We start from the raw sequence: 24,584 nt of genomic DNA, 5'->3' as shown, positions 1-24,584 counted from the left end.
TATAAATAATAAAATGCTCCGCTGGGCGCAGCTTGATACGACCGCAGAGGTCGAACCCTGAACAGTTGGGGCAAGTATGGACACAACATTCAAGCTTGATATAGCACTGAATTTGGATTGTGATTAAATATTTGATACAGCATAGGTTTCTGACACAGAATGAATGTGGTCTAAGAACTTAAAAATTGTTAATTTACCTATTCAAACCATAGGAATCTGATGTTCAGTAGTTGTCATTTGTTGATGTGGTTCATAAGTGTTTCTCGTTTCTCGTTTTTTATATAGATTAGACCGTTGGTTTTCCCGTTTGAATGGTTTTACACTAGTAATTTTGGGGGCCCTTTATAGCTTACTGTTCGGTGTGAGCCAAGGCTCCAAGTTGAAGACCGTACTGTGACCTATAATGGTTTACTTTTATAAATTTTGACTTGGATGGAGAGTTGTCTCATTGGCACTCATACCACATCTTCTTATATCTATATATCATTATTATTTGCTTTTATATATGAATCAGAAATAACCAATTTAAAATGGAAAATTTTAAAGAAAAAAAAGGAAAAAAAAATCCCCCTTCAAATTTTTTGAACCCCCTTATGATTCATCACCCCCAAACTCAATCCCAGCCTTGCCTTTGTGGTATGGTACCTTGCAGTACAATTTCAGAGAGTTCCATACACTTGAACACAAGTTATTGTCTGGAAACTATAAAAATGATTGTTTTTTTGGCCCCTTTTTGGCCCCTAATTCCTAAACGTTTAGAGCAATTACCCCCAAACTCAAACCCAGCTTTCCCTTTGTGATATAGAACCTTGTAGTACAATTTCATAAAGATCCATACACTTACACACAATTTATTGTCCTGAAACTAGAAAAATGCTTGTTTTTTTGCCCCTTTTTGGCGCCTAATTCCTAAAATTTTGAGGCAATTACCCCCAAAATCAATCCCAGCCTTCCCTTTGTGGTATACCGTATGGTACCTTGCAGTACAATGTCAGAGAGATCCATACATTAACACACAAGTTATGTCTGGAAGTTACAAAAATGCTTATTTTTGGCCCCTAATTCCTTAACTGTTGGTACCATAACCCCCAAAATCAATCCCAACCTTCCTTTTGTGGTATTGAAGCTTATGGTAAAATTTCATAGAGATCCATTCACTTAAACTAAAGTTAGAGTGCGAAACCAATGTGTCTTTGGACGACCACGACGCACCAACGTCATACCAATATACGACCTCAAAAATTTTTTGCTGTCGTATAAAATGGTATAATCCTCTTCACTATATCTCCAATTTGTTTAAGTTCCATTCCAATCATCAAAGGAAACCTTACAACCATCTGGAAACTATTTCTATTTTTAGTAAGTGACCTGGAACTTTATCGTATTCGACTCCAAAACTCCTTCCCTATATCTTCCATCTGTTTAAGTTTCATTCAAATCAAGCAAGAAAAACTCCAGTTACTACCAAGAAACCATTTGTTTTGGACACAGACCCACAGATAAAAGGAGAGACTGATGGATAGAAGGATGGACAGACAAAGCTATGACTATATGAACCCAAAATTTTGTAATAATGAATCCACAATATATGACGTAATTCTTTATGAAAATTAGACACAATTATTCCATTTTAGATAACATACAAGACATATCTTGTTATCCTCAACTTACATTACAAACAAAGATCTGCATTATATCATTTAATAATAAAAAGTTATAACAGTAATGGCTATGACCCTTTCATTCAATGTCCAGACACAAAAAACATTGTTACCATTTGAGAATTTTTATTCAAGTAACCCTATAAAATGTATTTTTGTCTGCTCCTTTTGCATCCTCTGGTCTAATTGTTACAAACACTTCATCAGTAGGATCCATTTTATATGAGTCTGGTAAATATCTATCTTTTCTTGATTGTTTGGCATTCAGTTTATTGATATATTTCATAGCAACTTTCTGCTTCAAAGATCTTCTATACTGTAAAATGTAATAGTAATAATATAAAGTAACTTTTTGCTTCAAAGATCTTCTATACTGTAAAATGTAATAGTAATAATATAAAGTAACTTTTTGCTTCATAGATCTTCTATACTGTAAAATGTAATAGTAATAATATAAAGTAACTTTTTGCTTCAAAGATCTTCTATACTGGCCCGAGAACACAGTTATTTCGTAGTGCATTTCTTTTAGACAATAAATTCAAATTAAAATAAAATGCTCCGCAGGGCGCAGCTTGATACGACCGCAGAGGTCGAACCCTGAACAGTTGGGGGAAGTATGGACACAACATTCAAGCTTGATACAGCTTTGGATTTGGATTGTGATTAAATATTTGACACAGCATAGGTTTCTAACACAGATTGAATGTGGTCTAAGAACTCAAAAATTTTAAATTGGACATTCACCTATTATGGTCCAATATCCAAAATCTAAATACATGGTTAGATTCAGCATATCAAAGAACCCCAATAATTCAATTTTTGATGAAATCAAACAAAGTTTAATTTTGGACCCTTTTGACCTCAATGTGGACAAAGTTGATAACGGGGCCCAAAAATCAAAAATCTAAATACATGGTTAGATTCAGCATATCAAAGAACCCCATATATTCAATTTTTGTTGAAATCAAACAAAGTTTAATTTTGGACCCCGATTTGGACCAACTTGAAAACTGGGCCCATAATCAAAAATCTAAATACATGTTTAGATTCAGCATATCAAAGAACCCTAAGAATTCAATTTTTGTTAAAATCAAACAAAGTTTAATTTTGGACCCTTTGGACCTTAATGTAGACCAATTTGAAAACGGAACCAAAAATTAAGAATCTAAATACACGGTTAGATTCAGCATATCAAAGAACCCCAATAATACAATTTTTGATGAAATCAAACAAAGTTTAATTTTGGACCCTTTTGACCTCAATGTGGACAAAGTTGATAACGGGGCCCAAAAATCAAAAATCTAAATACATGGTTAGATTCAGCATATCAAAGAACCCCATATATTCAATTTTTGTTGAAATCAAACAAAGTTTAATTTTGGACCCCGATTTGGACCAACTTGAAAACTGGGCCCATAATCAAAAATCTAAATACATGTTTAGATTCAGCATATCAAAGAACCCTAAGAATTCAATTTTTGTTAAAATCAAACAAAGTTTAATTTTGGACCCTTTGGACCTTAATGTAGACCAATTTGAAAACGGAACCAAAATTTAAGAATCTAAATACACAGTTAGATTCGGCATATCAAAGAACCCCAATAATTCAATTTTTGATGAAATCAAACAAAGTTTAATTTTGGACCCTTTGGACCTCAATGTGGACCAATTTAAAAACGGGGCCCAAAATCCAAAAACTAAATACACGGTTAGATTCAGCATATTAAAGAACCCCATGAAATCAAGAATAAAACCCCATTGAAATTGGTCAAGAAATAAGCAATTTATAGGAAGTATCTTCTTTTGCACAATCCTGTGCTATTAAATATTTCTTGCTATTGCGCAATACTGTACAATTGACAATTTCTTGCTATTGCGCAATATTGTGCTATTGGATATTTCTTGCTATTGCGCAATACTGTGCAATTGAAGATTTCTTGCTATTGCGCAATACTGTGCAATTGAAGATTTCTTGCTATTGTGCAATACTGTGCAATTGAAAATTTCTTGCTATTGCACAATACTTATTATATAATAATTTACACATCCTGTTTGGTGTGTATCTCCTACCATATCATTATTATTTGATTTTAAATATAAATCAGAAATAACCAACTTAAAATGGAAAATTTTAAAAGAAACAAAAAAGGAAAAAAAGAAAAAAAAGGAAAAAAAAATAAATCCCCCCCCAAAATTTTTTGAACCCCCATTATGATTCATCACCCCCAAACTCAATCCCAGCCTTCCCTTTGTGGTATGGTACCTTGCAGTACAATTTCAGAGAGATCCATACACTTGAACACAAGTTATTGTCTGGAAACTAGAAAAAAATGTGTTTTTTGGCCCCAAATTCATAAACGTTTAGGGCAATTACCCCCAAACTCAAACCCAGCTTTCCCTTTGTGATATGGAACCTTGTAGTACAATTTCAGAAAGATCCATACACTTACACACAAGTTATTGTCATGAAACTAGAAAAATGCTTGTTTTTTGCCCCTTTTTTGGCCCCTAATTCCTAAAATTTGGAGGCAATTACCCCCAAAATCAATCCCAGCATTCCTTTAGTGGTATGGAACCTTGTGGTACAATGTCAGAGAGATCCATACACTAACACACAAGTTATGTCTGGAAGTTACAAAAATGCTTATTTTTGGCCCCTTTTTGGCCCCTAATTCCTTTACTGTTATTACCATAACCCCCAAAATCAATCCCAACCTTCCTTTTGTGGTATTGAACCTTGTGGTAAAATTTCATAAAGATCCATTCACTTAAACTAAAGTTAGAGTGCGAAAACCAATGTGTCTTCGGACGACGCCGGACAACGCCGGACGACGACGACAACGTCATACCAATATACGACCACAAAAATTTTTTTGCGGTCGTATAAAAATCGCACCTGCTCTGTCTCAAAAAGATTTTTACAGTGTAGTGTACTACTATTGATACAAATAATATCAAAATTATAGAAACTTCTACCAGCTCTAACTCAAAATATTGACAATTCTGTGTTAAGGGGGGCTAAAATTCAGTTTGACAGCTTCAGACATTCTAATTTTTGACCTTTTTTAACTGGACCAAATCACTATTTAAAGGGAAAATTTGCGATTTTTTACTTATCATCTTATTATGTTCATAATACCATAAAAAACATATTCACCAAGTTTTATCTTGATATGAAAACTAATAAAGAAGAAAATTGGGAATTATTAATTTTATTTATTCGAACTTCCTGACTTCTGTGACGTAGTTTAAGTCTTTTTGCATGCCGGGAGTGGAATTAATCTCATTTAAGTCTTGTTCGTTAATCATCTAATAACGCGATTTAAAGCGCATCGACGACTTTTGGCGTAGCTATTAACCAACTAATAATTAAGAAAGTAAAGTGATCAGCCGTGCAACTTTTAAAAATAAAATGTACGATTTATATTTTAAGGATTTCTGATATGATTATAGTCATTATAGTAATAAAAGTAAATCATACAATATAATATTTTTATGAATTTTTTTTCCGACGGATATTTTCAACAAACACATATAACTGATAGTGTATTAAAAATGCATGTTTGTATTCTCACCTTTTACTTCAGTCTAGCAAACATTTCTCGCTAGTACTGTGTAAAATAAATACAATGTGTATTGTACTGTGACACTTAGTGACTACCTGTTGAATGCGTGGTTAAATTCAAGGTATTTAAAGGTTTGCATTCTGTAATTCTAATCTTTTGATCTTCACTCAGTGAATTTTAGCCGTCACGGTTCACCGTTCCAGGTGTGAACATCATTTCGTATGAATGATAAACGGGAGTGATAGTTTGAGACAGAAAATAAAAAAAGAAATATAATTATTTTGGGGGAGTAATATGGTGGCACAATAACTGGATAGCCGTGGTATATTTTTATATTTTCCGTAAGCTCAGTTTAAAATGAATTATGACTGCTGAATATTTTTGTAACAATGAAATACTGAATTAATTTAATTGAATAAATAATAATGGCATTCTAAACACGAGTGTATGAACTAATAAAATGCTCCGCTGGGGCGCAGCTTGATACGACCGCAGAGGTCGAACCCTGAACAGTTGGGGCAAGTATGGACACAACATTCAAGCTTGATACAGCACTGAATTTGGATTGTAATTAAATATTTGACACAGCATAGGTTTCTGACACAGAATGAAAGTGGTCTAAGAACTTAAAAATTTTCAATTTACCTATTCATACATGTGATGGACTGTGAAACTCAGATCAGGAGATTGGGAAATTTTGGTCAGGAGATTAGGACTCAGATCAGGAGGTTTTTAATCGACATTAATTTTGTTGTAAATGTAACCGTGTGCTGTAAAAATGGTCTTTTAAAGTGTGTTTTCTTCAACTTTCCAACCAATTTATTATGTTTATAGTACTCTTGTACTTATAAAGTTTCTCCATCTTTATATTCTACATGTTCAATCTAACATTGTTTTTTTCCAGTATGTTCTTTAAATTTTTTACTTCATATTCTATAAAACAATCATTGCAACCAGAACATTTGTTTAGCTGTCTGCAAATAGTTTTTATTTTTTTTTTTTTTTCTCTTGCAAATAGTTTTTATTTGCAAACTCAGAAATTCATTCTATCTGTAAAGTTAGGGTCATAGTTATTATATAAATTTCAATTTAAGCCTTAAAAGGAAGTATAGAATCCTCAAATAATTTTCAAATTATTATTTTTTTATTTGTCCTAAGACATTTAAAATCATTTAATAACCATCCTTTTATGATTATTTGTTCAATTTATATTTTATTTATATTCTTTTAAAAATTTTCATTATTAAAAGGAAAGTAACTTAAAACAGGATAAATCAAGGGAAGTAACCCAATAAATACACAGTTTTTGTTACACAACGGCAGTTAGCCTGAGGTAAAAATCGTTGCTTACCAGTATGTTTGACACCCAAGCTGACAAGTGAAGCCATATAATTATGCATGTTAATTGATTTACAGGTAAAATATAACTTCAGGTAATGTCAGTTACACCAGATGCCTGAGATGTTATGTTGGGCAGAAATTTTTCATTCATGAAAAATTTCATACACGGGATTTTTTCAACGGGAGGGGGGGGGGAGGAGACCCCTGAAAACGGGATTATTGTACTCCCGTCGGGAGGTTCACATGTATGCCTATTCAAACCATATCATTATTATTTGCTTTTATATATAAATCAGAAATAACCAATTTAAAATGGAAAATGTTAAAGAAAAAAAAAGGAAAAAAAAAATCCCCCCCCCCAATTTTTTGAACCCCTTAAGATTCATCGCCCCCAAACTCAATCCCAGCTTTCCCTTTGTGGTATGGTACCTTGCAGTACAATTTCAGAGAGATTCATACACTTGAACACAAGTTATTGTCTGGAAACTAGAAAAATGCTTGTTTTTTGGCCCCTTTTTGGCCCCAAATTCCTAAACGTTTAGGGCAATTACCCCCAAACTCAATTCCAGCTTTCCCTTTGTGATATGGAACCTTGCAGTACAATTTCATAACGATCCATACACTTACACACAAGTTATTGTCCTGAAACTAGAAAAATGCATGTTTTTTTTGCCCTTTAATGGCCCCTAATTACTAAAATTTTGAGGGAAAACCCCCAAAATCAATCCCAGCCTTTCCTTTGTGATATGGAACCTTGTAGTACAATTTCATAAAGATCCATACACTTACAAACAAGTTATTGTCATGAAACTAGAAAAATGCTTGTTTTTTGCCCCTTTTTGGCCCCTAATTCCTAATATTTGGAGGAAATTACCCCAAAAATCAATCCCAGTATTCCCTTTGTGATATGGAACCTTGTAGTACAATTTCATAAAGATCCATACACTTACAAACAAGTTATTGTCATGAAACTAGAAAAATGCTTGTTTTTTGCCCCTTTTTGGCCCCTAATTCCTAAAATTTGGAGACAATTACCCCCAAAATCAATCCCAGCATTCCCTTTGTGATATGGAACCTTGTGGTACAATGTCAGAGAGATCCATACACTTACACACAAGTTATGTCTGGAAGTTACAAAAATGCTTATTTTTGGCCTCTTTTGGCCCCTAATTCCTTAACTGTTAGTACCATAACCCCCAAAATCAATCCCCACCTTCCTTTTGGTGTATTGAACCTTATGGTAAAATTTCAATGAGATCCATTCACTTAAACTAAAGTTAGAGTGCGAAAACTAATGTGTATTCGGACGACGACGCCGGACGACGACGACGACGACGACGACGACGACGACGACGCCAACGTCATACCAATATACGACCACAAAAATTTTTTTGCGGTCGTATAAAAATTGTACTATTTTAAATTAGAATCGGTAACCTTGCATATTTGAAATAGATAATTACCAATTGCAATTATATAATTTGGTCCGTCCAAAGCGATCTTTATTTACATATTCAGGAATTAGTGTCCTTATCAAAATATTTTAAATCTCACAACGTATAAATACTTCAGCCATTTGAAGAAAGATGTTTAAAAAGTTGACAGGAAATTTAAGGTCAACTTTGTCTTATTGGAATGAGATCGAATAATTACGAACAAAAATTATTTTCCGGTTTGAAAAAGATAAAACAAAAATGATAAAAGAGAAATGTGGGTTTGAGACAGAAAAAAATAATTATTTGGGGAGGAATATGGTGGCAAAATACCTGAATCACCGTTATATATATTTTTTTATATTTTGCGTTAACTCAGTTTTTAAATATATGGGTGAGTATTTTGTTGTAACATCGGAATTCTGAATAACTTTCAATGAAATAATTTTATAAATAAAAATGGCCCACGAAAACGAGCGTATAAACCAAAAACTGTGCTATTTTGAATTATCATCGGTACCCTTGAATATTTAAATGTGCAGAGAAAAATTATCAGTTACATTAATATAGTTTGGTCCGTCCAATGCAATCTACATTTACCTAATCGGGAATGTCCTTATTAAAATATTCTACATCTCACAACAAATACTTTAGCTATTTGACCAACGATGTTAAAATTTTTTTTACAGAATCAATCTAACGTCAACTTTCCTTTATTGAATGGAGACAGACCGGCGGAATCAATTTTCAATGTGCTTTATATCTTGTACCTTTGCAAGACTTATCATTCATTCATAAACCATGTCTATACCGCAGACATACATATATATATATATACATATAATTATATGTCTGTCTTAACTGACAAGAATACTCCTGGTTTTACACTAGTAATTTGTTGGGGCCCTTTATAGCTTGCTATTCGGTGTGAGCCAAGGCTCCGTGTTGAAGACCGCACTTTGACCAATAATGGTTTACTTTTATAAATTATGACTTGGATGGAGAGTTGTCTCATTTGCACTCATACAACATCTTCTTATATCTATAAGCAGTGTATTCTTTAAATTTCTGTGATTTAATACCAAGAAAGAAAAATATCCCGAAATTAATTTGATACTTTGATACTCAATATTTTTCCTGGAAAATATTCACATCCTCATTCGGTCTGAAAATAAGATAAGAAACTGGTATACAGAACATGCAGAAGTGTGAATGTCATAAAACCTTGTTATATCAGAAACCATTATAAATGTGAACCTGTATACGTAAGACCTCATGGGACGATGTACCTAACCACATACAGGTAATATACAAGTAGCTCTGTTATACCCGGAAATGTCAAGGTTAATCTGACACTACCGATACAGAATGTACCAATGCAAAGTAAATTCTGATGATTGTGAAGCATGACCATTCATGATTTTAGTGGAGTCTTAGGTGGGGGATTGCCGGAACGATTTAAATTCTGACTAGATTTTTTCTCAATTTAAATCACTGAACTAAAAAAAAAGAAGAAGAAAACTACGTCCAAGAACAGAATTCTTCTTGTAAATTCATAAATAGAATGTTCTTATTTTGTAACTTTCGATAGACTTGACCTCCAACCCCCCACCCCCACCCCTCAAACCTGGGAACATTATATCTAACAATGTTTATGTTCCTGCCCAAATCAAAAAAAAAAAGAAGAAAAAAAATGAAAGAGATGAACCACTAGAGATGAACGGTAAGTCACATCAGATTCAGATATTTATATAGTTGATTGTCGTTAACTAGAGATGTATAGTTACATGTCTCTGCGTTAACTGATAAGAATAACAGGAAAGTATAAACTTGAAATAAATTTATGATGAATAATATGCAACTGCGGCACCCCTTTTTATCAAAACGTACATGCATGTATTTTAATGACTGTCCGTTATTTCGATTATAATGACAATTGTACGTGAAATCCTATAGTTGGTGAGACTTTTTTTTACCAGATATGCGACTTTTCGTATTTATATTTTCTCTTATATTACTCTTATTTAATATTTTATGCATAAGTGCAATATTGGGAATGGTTTATTCCCCCACAAGCTATTACTGCTAACGTAATAAATTAATCAACCCTCAAGCTGATCAGACGTTAATACAACTACTATCAGTCTATCCGGAGTGAAGTTTCTTTATTTCTTCAATTAACTTTTTGGGGATCATTAGTGTACGTCCAGTGGCATATATATTACATGCATGTCGGAACAGGAAAATTGGCATAAGGTTCTATTAGAACCATGTTCACATTAATATACATTATACCCAACAATTGAGATGATGACGAATTTCTTCAACTGTTCGAGAACAATCTAATTGAAATATAAATTTGTGATTTTACTGTGTCCATATCTTCGATGAACCAAAGCAAGTTAGATATTGACCTGTATTTAAATCAAATCGGTTCTGGATGTTCTTTCTTATATTCAATATACAATTTTAAATTGGGACTATCTAAAGTTCCGTAACTTTCTATCTAGGCGTATAAACCAATGATCGACAAGTGCGTACATTTTTTTAAAATCAATAGTCTTTCATGTTTCAAAATGTCCATCATTATTGACAACGAGTATATACTTACATTTTCCCCAATTTACCCTTGGAAAAAATATGTAAATAGATTTTTATTTTATCAAATCTTTTTGGGGAATTATTAAGATTTTCATAAATATCATTCTTTACACCAGAAATGTTATTTATAAACAAGCGTATGAGTTTAGTAATGACTAGTATATCACTATCGGACACGCAAGACAGAGATATTAACACCTGATAGTTTCAAAATGGAAAGTTACAAGTTATCGGCTGTGTACACTGATCAATACCCTCAGAAGTGAAGCGATGCATGAACATGCTTTATGTAATTGTGTAATAAGAGTTTTTAAGCCCGACAGGAAATCGCTTGAATACCTGGACATGTCACCTCACAATACCCCAGGGAATAATTCCTTTAGCCATGCTGGTGATCAGATAAGAGAAGGTCCGAATTTATTTAAATAAGTTTATTACATAAAAGAATTATGAACAAATTAGATTTTCGAAAACGATTTTACACGGAACACTTATTTATGACATTGAACTTTGACTTTTTAACTAATTCCCATATAAATTTCTTGTTTCAAAAACTTCGTAAAGAAAAAAACAGTTTAAAAACGACAGACCATAGTTATTTAAAAAAATAATTACATTTTCCGTATCAAGTTAGTTAGTCGGATAAATGCGACTACGTTAGGCTACTGCTGGTTTTGGTCCTTTGTGGTTTATAGATATATCGTGGTTTCTAAACCTAGAAGATGTCAAAATGGCCGCACGCAGAGAATTGATACTCTAAATTTAAAATCGAGGGTGATCTCTTATCTAGCAGAATAAAACTTTAATATTTATGAATTTGTGCTTTTTTATACAGAATGGACATAATATCAATTTTTTATTTTTTTGCGAAGTTTCCCTTTAACATAAAGATTCAGCACCCAAATTTTTTTAACATGTAATTTCATCCCCTTACTCAATATTTCATGCATAAAATATCAAGAAATAAATTGGGAAAGTGTATCAAAAAAAAATGCAAGTTATACACTGTTCACACTAGGGACTATATTTGTAGACAACGAAAACCAAAGGACGATAACTGTGTCCTTGGACCTAATAGGATAGAAAGACTTGACCAATTTTAATAAAACTTTGCATGACCTAAGCTTAGGCAATTATAAGATAGTTGGCCAAGTTTCATGGCCATAGGATATATATTATAGAAACAAGGGCCATTTTAATATTGAAATTTGGATGTTTATTTTTGACATTTAAATCAAATATATTCAACTGTCAAGATTTTGGCCTAAAAAAATTAAATATTGCAAAAATTTGCTTTTTAAATACTCTTGAATTTAATATAATAAGTATTAAAAGCAACGGAACACTCATTTGATTTATCAGATTTATTACAGTTATTCAAAAGTCAAATTTATATGAGCCTGTGCCTGAAAATAGAGATTTTCGAATTAAGGGAAGCCTTACATAAACATGCATTTTTTTCAACCAATTTGAAGTTTTTGAAGTTTTTTAACCATACATTATTCTTCCATATATATTAAATGTACTTTGAATATAAAGAAAAGTTACAAAAAGCATACCACATGAGTATAAAATGGTCTAAGGCCATGTAAGACTGAGAATTATTTAGAGTCGATTTAGGCCGTAGCCCATATTTACATATAAAAATGCACACAGAGGCTATAAGAAATTGAAATTTGTTACTTTTTGCTCATTTCTATGCTAAGATGTCATGATACAAGAAGTCTAATTGCAAAAGGACTCTTGAATTCAACTTTTTTTTGCAGACAGTATGGTCTGATGACCAGTTTTTCACTTTTCAATGGAAAACTTGCATGTAGTTTTAGTCTCATTTGGCATATATTTGAACCACTTACTATCCTAAAGAAGAAAATTATGGTAGCATATGAAATGAATAGGGTGTACTGATCATTGTAAAGTGTTTTTTTTACAGATTTAGTGAAATATTTGTGATGGACTACAGATTTTATGTACAAAGCTCTTCACATTTCACATACATCAAACAGGCCGTTTAACAAGGGACATAAATACAAATATTCTGCACATTTTTTTCTGTGATAATCTACTTTTCTCTAGATTCTGAGTTCACAAATGGTTAATTAAATTTGATTTAAGCATAGAAATACAAATATCAGGAACATTAAAAGCTGTCGGATAGAAAGTCAGCATGGCTCTTAGGCATAAAATGGAAACTGCTTTAAAATGCTTATTTAGCCGTATAATGCCAAAATGGGACATTTTCACTTAATTTCTGTCAAACAAAGATGTAAATCCTTTACTTTTATTGAGTTTGACAAATTGAAACCAGCACACCATTCAGGAAAGTTGCCAAAGTACAGAATCTACATTTACGGAATTCATCTCTTAGGCCCAAGAACACAGTTATTTCGTAGTGCATTTCTTTTAGACAATAAATTCAAATTAAAAAAATCGCACCTGCTCTATCTCAAAAAGATTTTTACAGTGTAGTGTACTACTATTGATACAAATAATAACAAAATTATAGAAACTTCTACCAGCTCTAACTCAAAATATTGACAATTCTGTGTAAAGGGGGGCTAAAATTCAGTTTGACAGCTTCAGACATTCTAATTTTTGACCTTTTTTAACTGGACCAAATCACTACTTAAAGGGAAAATTCACGATTTTTTACTTATCATCTTATTATGTTCATAATACCATAAAAAACATATTCACCAAGTTTTATCTGGATATGAAAACTAATAAAGAAGAAAATTGGGAATTATTAATTTTATTTATTCGAACTTCCTGACTTCTGTGACGTAGTTTAAGTCTTTTTGCATGCCGGGAGTGGAATTAATCTCATTTAAGTCTTGTTCGTTAATCATCTAACTACGCGATTTAAAGCGCATCGACGACTTTTGGCGTAGCTATTAACCAACTAATAATTAAGAAAGTAAAGTGATCAGCCGTGCAACTTTTAAAAAAAAATGTACGATTTATATTTTAAGGATTTCTGATATGATTATAGTCATTATAGTAATAAAAGTAAATCATACAATAGAATATTTTTATGAATTTTTTTTCCGACGGATATTTTCAACAAACATATATAACTGATAGTGTATTAAAAATGCATGTTTGTATTCTCACCTTTTACTTCAGTCTAGCAAACATTTCTCGCTAGTACTGTGTAAAATTAATACAATGTGTATTGTACTGTGACACTTAGTGACTACCTGTTGAATGCGTGGTTAAATTCAAGGTATTTAAAGGTTTGCATTCTGTAATTCTAATCTTTTGATCTTCACTCAGTGAATTTTAGCCGTCACGGTTCACCGTTCCAGGTGTGAACATCATTTCGTATGAATGATAAACGGGAGTGATAGTTTGAGACAAAAAAATAAAAAAAGAAATATAATTATTTTGGGGGAGTAATATGGTGGCACAATAACTGGATAGCCGTGGTATATTTTTATATTTTCCGTAAGCTCAGTTTAAAATGAATTATGACTGCTGAATATTTTTGTAACAATGAAATACTGAATTAATTTAATTGAATAAATAATAATGGCATTCTAAACACGAGTGTATGAACTAAAAATTGTACTATTTTAAATTAGAATCGGTAACCTTGCATATTTGAAATAGATAATTACCAATTGCCATTATATAATTTGGTCCGTCCAAAGCGATCTTTATTTACATATTCAGGAATTAATGTCCTTATCAAAATATTTTAAATCTCACAACGTATAAATACTTCAGCCATTTGAAGAAAGATGTTTAAAAAGTTGACAGGAAATTTAAGGTCAACTTTGTCTTATTGGAATGAGATCGAATAATTACGAACAAAAGTTATTTTCCGGTTTGAAAAAGATAAAAAAAATAATAAAAGAGAAATGTGGGTTTGAGACAGAAAAAAATAATTATTTGGGGAGGAATATGGTGGTAAAATACCTGAATCGCCGTTATATATATTTTTTATATTTTGCGTAAGCTCGGTTTTTAAATAGATGGGTGAGTATTTTGTTGTAACATCGGAATTCTGAATAACTTTCAATGAAATAATTTTATAAATAAAAATGGCCCACGAAAACGAGCGTATAAACCAAAAACTGTGCTATTTTGAATTATCATCGGTAACCTTGAATATTTAAATGTGCACAGAAAATTATCAGTTACATTAATATAGTTTGGTCCGTCCAAAGCGATCTACATCAATGTGCTTTATATCTTGTACCTTTGCAAGACTTATCATTCATTCATAAACCATATGTCTATACCGCAGACATATATATACATATAATTATATGTCTGTCTTAACTGACAAGAATACTCCTGGATTTACACTAGTAATTTGTTGGGGCCCTTTATAGATTGCTGTTCGGTGTGAGCCAAGGCTCCGTGTTGAAGACCGTACTTTGACCTATAATGGTTTACTTTTATAAATTGTGACTTGGATGGAGAGTTGTCTCATTTGCACTCATACCACTTCTTCTTATATCTATAAGCAGTATATTCTTTAAATTTCTGTGATTTAATACCAAGAAAGAAAAAAATCCCGAAATTAATTTGATACTTTGATACTCAATATTTTTCCTGGAAAATATTCACATCCTCATTCGGTCTGAAAATAAGATAAGAAACTGGTATACAGAACATGCAGAAGTGTGAATGTCATAAAACCTTGTTATATCAGAAACTATTATAAATGTGAACCTGTATACGTAAGACCTCATGGGACGATGTACCTTACCACATACAGGTAATATACAAGTAGCTCTGTTATACCATGGAAGTAATATTTTTAAATATTACTTCCATGGTTATACCCGGAAATGTCAAGGTTAATCACTACCGATACAGAATGTACCAATGCAAAGTAAATTCTGATGATTAAAGTATAAACTTGAAATAGATTTATGATGAATAATATGCAACTGCGGTATCCCTATTTATCAAAACGTACATGCATGTATTTTAATGACTGTCCGTTATTTCGATTATAATGACAATTGTACGTTAAATCCTACAGTTGGTGAGACTTTTTTTTACCAGATATGCGACTTTTCGTATTTATATTTTCTCTTATAGTACTCTTATTTAATATTTTATGCATAAGTGCAATATTGGGAATGGTTTATTCCCCCACAAGCTAACGTAATAAATTAATCAACCCTCAAGCTGATCAGACGTTAATACAACTACTATCAGTCTATCCGGAGTGAAGTTTCTTTATTTCTTCAAATAAACTTTTTGGGGATCAATAATGTACGTCCAGTGGCATATATATTACATGCATGTCGGAACAGGAAAATTGGCATAAGGTTCTATTAGAACCATGTTCACATTAATATACATTATACCCAACAATTGAGATGATGACTAATTTCTTCAACTGTTCGAGAACAATCTAATTGAAATATAAATCTGTGATTTTACTATGTCCATAACTTCGATGAACCAAAGCAAGTTAGATATTGACCTGTATTTAAATCAAATTGGTTCTGGATGTTCTTTCTTATATTCAATATACAATTTTAAATTGCGACTATCTAAAGTTCCGTAACTTTCTATCTAGGCGTATAAACCAATAATCGACAAGTGCGTACATTTTTGTTAAATCAATAGTCTTTCATGTTTCAAAATGTCCATCATTATTGACAACGAGTATATACTTACATTTTCCCCAATTTACCTTTGGAAAAAATATGTAAATAGATTTTTATTTTAATAAATCTTTTTTGGGAATTATTTAGATTTTCATAAATATCATTCTTTACACCAGAAATGTTATTTATAAACAAGCGTATGAGTTTAGTAATGACTAGTATATCACTATCGGACACGCAAGACAGAGATATTATACACCTGATAGTTTCAAAATGGAAAGTTACAAGTTATCGGCTGTGTACACTGATCAATACCCTCAGAAGTGAAGCGATGCATGAACATGCTTTATGTAATTGTGTAATAAGAGTTTTTAAGCCCGACAGGAAATCGCTTGAATACCTGGACGTGTCACCTCACAATACCTCAGGGAATAATTTCTTTAGCCATGCTGGTGATCAGATAAGAGAAGGTCCGAATTTATTTAAATAAGTTTATTACATAAAAGAATTATGAACAAATTAGATTTTCGAAAACGATTTTACACGGAACACTTATTTATGACATTGAACTTTGACTTTTTAACTAATTCCCATATAAATTTCTTGTTTCAAAAACTTCGTAAAGAAAAAACAGTTTAAAAACGACAGACCATAGTTATTTAAAAAAATAATTACATTTTCCGTATCAAGTTAGTTAGTCGGATAAATGCGACTACGTTAGGTTACTGCTGGTTTTGGTCCTTTGTGGTTTATAGATATATCGTGGTTTCTAAACCGAGAAGATGTCAAAATGGCCGCACGCAGAGAATTGATACTCTAAATTTAAAATCGATGGTGATCTCTTATCAAGCAGAATAAAACTTTAATATTTATGAATTTGTGCTTTTTTATATAGAATGGACATAATATCAATTTTTTATTTTTTTGCGAAGTTTCCCTTTAACATAAAGATTCAGCACCCAAATTTTTTTAACATGTAATTTCATCCCCTTACTCAATATTTCATGCATAAAATATCAAGAAATAAATTGGGAAAGTGTATCAAAAAAAAATGCAAGTTATACACTGTTCACACTAGGGACTATATTTGTAGACAACGAAAACCAAAGGACGATAACTGTGTCCTTGGACCTATACTGTAAAATGTAATAGTAATAATATAAAGTAACTTTCTGCTTCAAAGATCTTCTATACTGTAAAATGTAATAGTAATAAAATAAAGTAACTTTTTGCTTCAAAGATCTTCTATACTGTAAAATGTAATAGTAATAATATAAAGTAACTTTTTGTTTCAAAGATCTTCTGTACTGTAAAATGTAATAGTAATAAAATAAAGCAGCTTTCTGCTTCTATACTGTAAAATGTAATAGTAATAATATAAAGTAACTTTTTGCTTCAAAGATCTTCTATACTGTAAAATGTAATAGTAATAATATAAAGTAACTTTTTGCTTCAAAGATCTCCTAAACTGTAAAATATAATAGTAATAAAATAAAGTAACTTTTTGTTTCAAAGATCTTCTAAACTGTAAAATGTAATAGTAATAAAATAAAGTAACTTTTTGCTTCAAAGATCTTCTATACTGTAAAATGTAATAGTAATAAAATAAAGAAACTTTTTGCTTCAAAGATCTTCTATACTGTAAAATGTAATAGTAATAAAATAAAGTAACTTTTTGTTTCAAAGATCTTCTAAACTGTAAAATGTAATAGTAATAAAATAAAGTAACTTTTTGTTTCAAAGATCTTCTGTACTGTAAAATGTAATAGTAATAATATAAAGTAATAATATATTGATACATGTTGCAAACAAATTCCAATACATTTTTGTATATTATCAAATTACTGCCTAGATATGGCGTCATTCTGTTTTCATTCTGTTTTCAATGACAAATTTTAAATTAAAAAAATGACCAGGGCATATAACAACATGTTTTTTGTGTCATATAGTTACTGTTTCATTGATGTGCATCAAACACCTTTTTTTTCTCAAAATTCAACTCAAAGTTTTTGCCTGTAGTTAAGAATCTGAATGGATGTCCAAGTTTCTCTGAAATTACAATGATATTGTCAAATCATGTTGCATGAATTTGATAGAGAAGGGTGCCATGCCATTTATGGAAGCAGTTAAAATCAGTGCAAGGTTAAGACCATGAAACAAATGAATTTAGGTAACATGGTAAACCATTGTGGTTAAATTGCAAGAGTTGGTCAAGTGGTACATAAGTCATTACCAAAAGTGAGATTGACAGAGAGACATGCCTCACTTTATACTGCCACCTCATTGAGGAGAGGGAATAATATAATAATAAATATACAAACCTCATTTGGTGATACATATGTAGGATTCTGATACAGAGTTGGACCACCAAAACTTCCACTAAACATCCTTATTGGGTTCAAAACAAATCTAGGCCCTGAAATGTAAATAAGTGTGAAAATCATACATAATCATTTTTAAAGTACTAATTATTCATATTAGATGTTTAACTATGTTTAGCTCTGATAGTCTGATAATACTTAATAATAAATATGTAGAATAAAAGTGAGGATTTAAAATAAAATTCTGTACATAACTATCATATGGCAATATCAACAGGTACAACTCTAAATTTCTGAACTACATTATGACAGAAACATATATCTATAGATTTATTATGGATTTCACACCATACAATTACCTTGAGAGAAAAAAATGTGATTCAGAGTTTGTAAAGTAAAATATTATTATTAATTCAATAAAATATGTATTCCTACCTATTTCTGCCAAAGATCCATCTTCCTCTAAAATTTGATAGTTTCTGAACCATATTCTGTTATCATGTATGGAGAATGTATAAACATTGTCATAAAATGGTTGACTCTTAGGATGATAGTTTGGCGTTGAAAAGATCTGAAAGAAAATTTTCATTGCATGTTTATTTATGTTTTTATAAGAGACATTAAATAAATTCTAAAATAAAATGCTCCGCAGGGCGCAGCTTGATATGACCGCAGAGGTCGAACCCTGAACAGTTGGGGCAAGTATGGATACAACATTCAAGCTTGATACAGCTTTGCATTTGGATTGTGATTAAATATTTGACACAGCAAAGGTTTCTGACACAGAATGAATGTGGTCTAAGAACTTAAAAATTTTAGATTGAACATTCACCTATTATGGTCCAATATCCAAAATCTAAATACACGGTTAGATTCAGCATATCAAAGAACCCCAAGAATTCAATTTTTGATGAAATCAAACAAAGTTTAATTTTGGACCCTTTTGACCTCAATGTGGACAAAGTTGATAACGGGGCCCAAAAATCAAAAATCTAAATACATGGTTAGATTCAGCATATCAAAGAGCCCCATATATTCAATTTTTGTTGAAATCAAACAAAGTTTAATTTTGGACCCCGATTTGGACCAACTTGAAAACTGGGCCCATAATCAAAAATCTAAATACATGTTTAGATTCAGCATATCAAAGAACCCTAAGAATTCAATTTTTGTTAAAATCAAACTAAGTTTAATTTTGGACCCTTTGGACATTAATGTAGACCAATTTGAAAACGGAACCAAAAATTAAGAATCTAAATACATGGTTAGATTCGGCATATCAAAGAACCCCAATAATTCAATTTTTGATGAAATCAAACAAAGTTTAATTTTGGACCCTTTGGACCTCAATGTGGACCAATTTAAAAACGGGGCCCAAAATCCAAAAACTAAATACACGGTTAGATTCAGCATATTAAAGAACCCCAAAAATTCAAGAATAAAACCCCATTGAAATTGGTCAAGAAATAAGCAATTTATACGAAGTATCTTCTTTTGCACAATACTGTGCAATTAAATATTTCTTGCTATTGTGCAATACTGTACAATTGACAATTTCTTGCTATTGCGCAATATTGTGCTATTTGATATTTCTTGCTATTGCGCAATACTGTGCAATTGAAGATTTCTTGCTATTGCGCAATACTGTGCAATTGAAGATTTCTTGCTATTGTGCAATACTGTGCAATTGAAAATTTCTTGCTATTGCACAATACTTATTATATAATAATTTACACATCCTGTTTGGTGTGTATCTCCTACCATATCATTATTATTTGCTTTTAAATATAAATCAGAAATAACCAACTTAAAATGGAAAATTTTAAAAGAACAAAAAAAGGAAAAAAAGAAAAAAAAAGAAATCCCCCCTCCCAATTTTTTGAACCCCCTTATGATTCATCACCCCCAAACTTAATCCCAGCCTTCCCTTTGTGGAATGGTACCTTGCAGTACAATTTCAGAGAGATCCATACACTTGAACACAAGTTATTGTCTGGAAACTAGGAAAATGTGTTTTTTGGCCCCTTTTTGGCCCCAAATTCCTAAACGTTTAGGGCAATTACCCCCAAACTCAAACCCAGCTTTCCCTTTGTGATATGGAACCTTGTAGTACAATTTCAGAAAGATCCATACACTTACACACAAGTTATTGTCCTGAAACTAGAAAAATGCTTGTTTTTTGCCCCTTTTTGGCCCCCTAATTCCTAAAATATTGAGGCAATTACCCCCATCATCAATCCCAGCATTCCCTTTGTGGTATGGTACGTTGCAGTACAATTTCAGAGAGATCCATACACTTGAACACAAGTTATTGTCTGGAAACTAGAAAAATGCTTATTTTTGGCCCCTTTTTGGCCCCCAATTCCTAAACGTTTCGGCAATTACCCCCAAACTCAATTCCAGCTTTCCCTTTGTGATATGGAACCTTGTAGTACAATTTCAGAAAGATCCATACACTTACACACAAGTTATTGTCATGAAACTAGAAAAATGCTTGTTTTTTGCCCCTTTTTTGGCCCCTAATTCCTAAAATTTTGAGGCAATTACCCCCAAAATCAATCCCAGCATTCCTTTTGTGATATGGAACCTTGTGGTACAATGTCAGAGAGATCCATACACTAACACACAAGTTATGTCTGGAAGTTACAAAAATGCTTATTTTTGGCCCCTTTTTGGCCCCTAATTCCTTTACTGTTGGTACCATAACCCCCAAAATCAATCCCAACCTTTCTTTTGTGGTATTGAACCTTGGGGTAAAATTTCATAGAGATCCATTCACTTAAACTAAAGTTAGAGTGCGAAAACCAATGTGTCTTCGGACGACGCCGGACGACGCCAGACGACGACGACGACGACGACGACGACGACGACGCCAACGTCATACCAATATACGACCACAAAAATTTTTTTGCGGTCGTATAAAAAGAAGTTTTGCACATCTAATCCCTTAGTTCAGAGTTTGACACTTTAAAGTCACGTCATAGCTAGCATAGTTTATCATTGAAAGTAATTATTTTCAAGAATGCATAATTTCTTACAAATACCTGTAAACTAGATGCTTTATGGAGCCTAAATGGCTCACCTGGATTACTTTGGTTGAAGATATGCAACAGCAGTAACAAGTGGCTTATTTCGTAAATTAAATGTTGAAAATAAGGTATTTATGGGACATTAAATTATACTGGTCACATTAAAACACAGGAGTGAACACCATGAAATGTCTCACCTACTTTACTGACAATTGATTTTATGTTGAAAGTCTCAAAGATAAAGGTTTTACTACAAGTATCACATAAACTTAACATTTTGAAAGGTCCATGACAATGAGGCCAAGGTCTGATAAATCTTGTCAGACAGACATGTACACTTTACAATTATTCCATACACCAAATATAGTTGACCTATTGCTTATGGTAACTGAAAAACAGACCAAAACGCAAAAACTTAACATTGACCAATGATTCATAGAAATGAGGTCAAGGTCAGATTGCATTTTTTTGGAGTTTGTTTAGTTATAGAATACATTTAAGAATTAAACATCATCATGTCCAGTTTTCATTTGTCAAACACACAAAAAAAAAATTTCAAAGGAACAATGTTGAAAATTTTAGATGTTTGAATCAGTTTTTACATTGAACAGATTGAAAACATATTATTGATATTGAATAAATACAACATCGCATGCAGTTTGGTGAGATGATACATGTATTTTCATCAACTAAGAAAATATTTTTTTTCCTTAGGTAAATTAATCAATGAGTGATGGATTTCTCCTAGAAGAAATTTAAAGGTCCCAGTGAATAAACTACACAGAGAACAATAGCTATTGTATTTATTCAATGGGACAAGGGAACTCACAAAAGTTTAAATCGACAGGTAAACTGCAAATAATTCTGTGGAAAACTTTCATTTCTTTTGCAAAAATGCAATTTACACTGGAAACATTTCAAACTGACATAAAGCAAAAAATACTGACAAGTCACTTGAAAAACTGACAGACACTGCATAAGACAAACCGGTCTGCAAAAGACATCTCTAGCTGTCAAGACACTGTCTTCAACAAAAGAGTAGTGCATGTTCCTTCATAAATAACGAACCGTCAAAAGTTAACTAAATTAGGTAGATCACTATTGTACAGAATATATTATGTGTCGGGTGAGAAGTGAGAGATATATAATTCATTTCCAAAAATCACGGAAATTAATAGCTTTTTTGTACGCATAATACCTGTGTAAATAATTCTTTCAATAAATTCCAGTGTGGTTCTGTATCAAAATTCTGAAAAGATATAACAAATATTTATTTCATACAATTTATAATTTGTTTTAAACAAAAACATAGTATTTTGTTAAAAAGAAAGTAGGCTTGCTTAAATAAATAAATAAAAAGCTGCATTAAGAACATATGATACAACTATTCCACTTATTTTCATCCTTCAATTCAAATTACTTCAAAAAGCAACTTATTTGAAATCACCAAAGATATTAAAAGAAAGCTTTTACTTAATACAAAATTTGAATTTCATGGGATAAGTCTCATAATTCTGAATCACAATAAAAAAAATTGTAAAAACTTATATAACAAGACAAAATAAATGCCACATCAGCTTAAACATAAATCAAATATTATTTTCTCTTTATACCTTATCAAAGGACAAAAGTGGTCTGGATCCTTTAAGACAATTACCAGTCATTTTCAGTTCTAACATTGTGTGTACTGTAAAAGAGAAAGTCTGGTTTTATCTCAAAATACATGAAAAGCAATTCAATGTAAGAATCTTAATTCAATGTAAGAATCTTAAATCATCAATACAGTCAATCTAAATTTACTAGAAGAAATAGGCATCTAGAATCACACTGTGTTGTAAACAATGAAATATTCAAAGCAGTTTTCATTTTTTCTTGCTGTACCTACTCATCAATGAAAATTAAACTGCATCAAATTATCCAAACATATAAAAATATTCTGCAGACAACAATGTTTAGAAAAAAGAAATTAAATCAACCCTAAATATAAATCTTACAAAATTCTGTTGAACAGGAAGTCCTTTTGAATGTATTTCCTATGTAAAATTACATAGTAATTAGAGAGTCAATAGAATAATTAGAACAATAAATATTCTTACTCTTATTACAAAAACCCTTTGCATAAGTTTCTTATTATTATTGCGAACCCAATGAAAGTTTTCCACAGTGCCATCTCTATCTTGACCAGATATTTAAACTTTTGTAAGTTCACCTGTCCTATTGAATGAATACAATAGCTATTTTTCTCTGTGTAGTTTATTCACTGGGACCTTTAAATTTCTTCTAAGAGAAATCTATCACTTATTGATTAATTTACCCGAGTAAAATTTCTTATATATAGACAAAAATACTTTTTTTATACTCATTAACTGCGTGTGATGATGTATTTATTCAATATTAATCATATATTTTCATTCAGTTTAATATAAACATTGATTCAATCATAAAAAGTTGATTTCAAACAAAAGTTTTATCAATGAAATTTGATTTTTTTTGTCTAGTTATAGAATACATTTAAGACGATCTTAATTTGAACATCATAATTTTCAAGTTTTTATTTATGTCAAACAAATTTTTTTTTAAAAGGAACAATGTTGAAAGTTTTGTTAGAAATCAACTTTTTATGATTAAATCAATGTTTATATTAAACTGAATGAAAATATATTATTAATAATAAAGGAGCCTGTAATTCAGTGGTTGTCGTTTGTTTATGTGTTACATATTTGTTTTTTGTTCATCTTTTGTACATAAATTAGGCCGTTAGTTTTCTCGTTTGAATTGTTTTACATTGTCATTTCGGGGCCTTTTATAGCTGACTGTGCAGGATGGGCTTTGCTCATTGTTGAAGGCCGTACGGTGACCTATAGTTGTTAATTTCTGTGTCATTTGGTCTCTTGTTGAGAGTTGTCTCATTGGCAATCATACCACATCTTCTTTTTTATATTTTATTAATGTTTCAACTTTGCATCACTGTTTACATTCAACCGATTGAAAATATATTATCAATATTGAATACATATAACATCACATGCAGTTTTGAGTATAAAACATGTATTTTC

The 24,584-nt window shown here is 31.5% G+C and overlaps 1 protein-coding gene and 1 long non-coding RNA gene across 2 annotated transcripts in view; both read right to left on the bottom strand.

Annotated features, from left to right (window-relative positions):
* Positions 1–1,725: 1,725 nt before the first annotated feature.
* Positions 1,726–24,584, bottom strand: part of LOC127727127 (ribosome biogenesis protein BRX1 homolog) — a 39,392-nt gene continuing 16,533 nt past the window's right edge. The window contains exons 6-10 of the mRNA XM_052234569.1: positions 23,142–23,215; positions 22,727–22,777; positions 18,935–19,070; positions 18,500–18,594; positions 1,726–1,977 (exon numbers count right to left, since the gene is read on the bottom strand). Of these exons, the coding sequence (XP_052090529.1) occupies positions 1,792–1,977; positions 18,500–18,594; positions 18,935–19,070; positions 22,727–22,777; positions 23,142–23,215 (542 nt within the window). The 3' untranslated portion in view covers positions 1,726–1,791. The remainder of the gene's footprint in view (positions 1,978–18,499; positions 18,595–18,934; positions 19,071–22,726; positions 22,778–23,141; positions 23,216–24,584) is intronic.
* Positions 6,212–14,735, bottom strand: LOC127727136 (uncharacterized). The gene is made up of 2 exons (XR_007993788.1): positions 14,524–14,735; positions 6,212–8,334 (listed from the first exon to the last, which is right to left on the bottom strand). It is a non-coding gene; the product is annotated as an uncharacterized LOC127727136 (long non-coding RNA).

Source organism: Mytilus californianus, unplaced genomic scaffold (assembly GCF_021869535.1).
Source record: "Mytilus californianus isolate M0D057914Y unplaced genomic scaffold, xbMytCali1.0.p SCAF_19, whole genome shotgun sequence".
NCBI classification, from domain to species: Eukaryota; Metazoa; Mollusca; class Bivalvia; order Mytilida; family Mytilidae; genus Mytilus; species Mytilus californianus.
The sequence above is the reverse complement of the archived record's forward strand: the minus strand, read 5'-3'. Positions and strand labels throughout refer to the sequence as shown.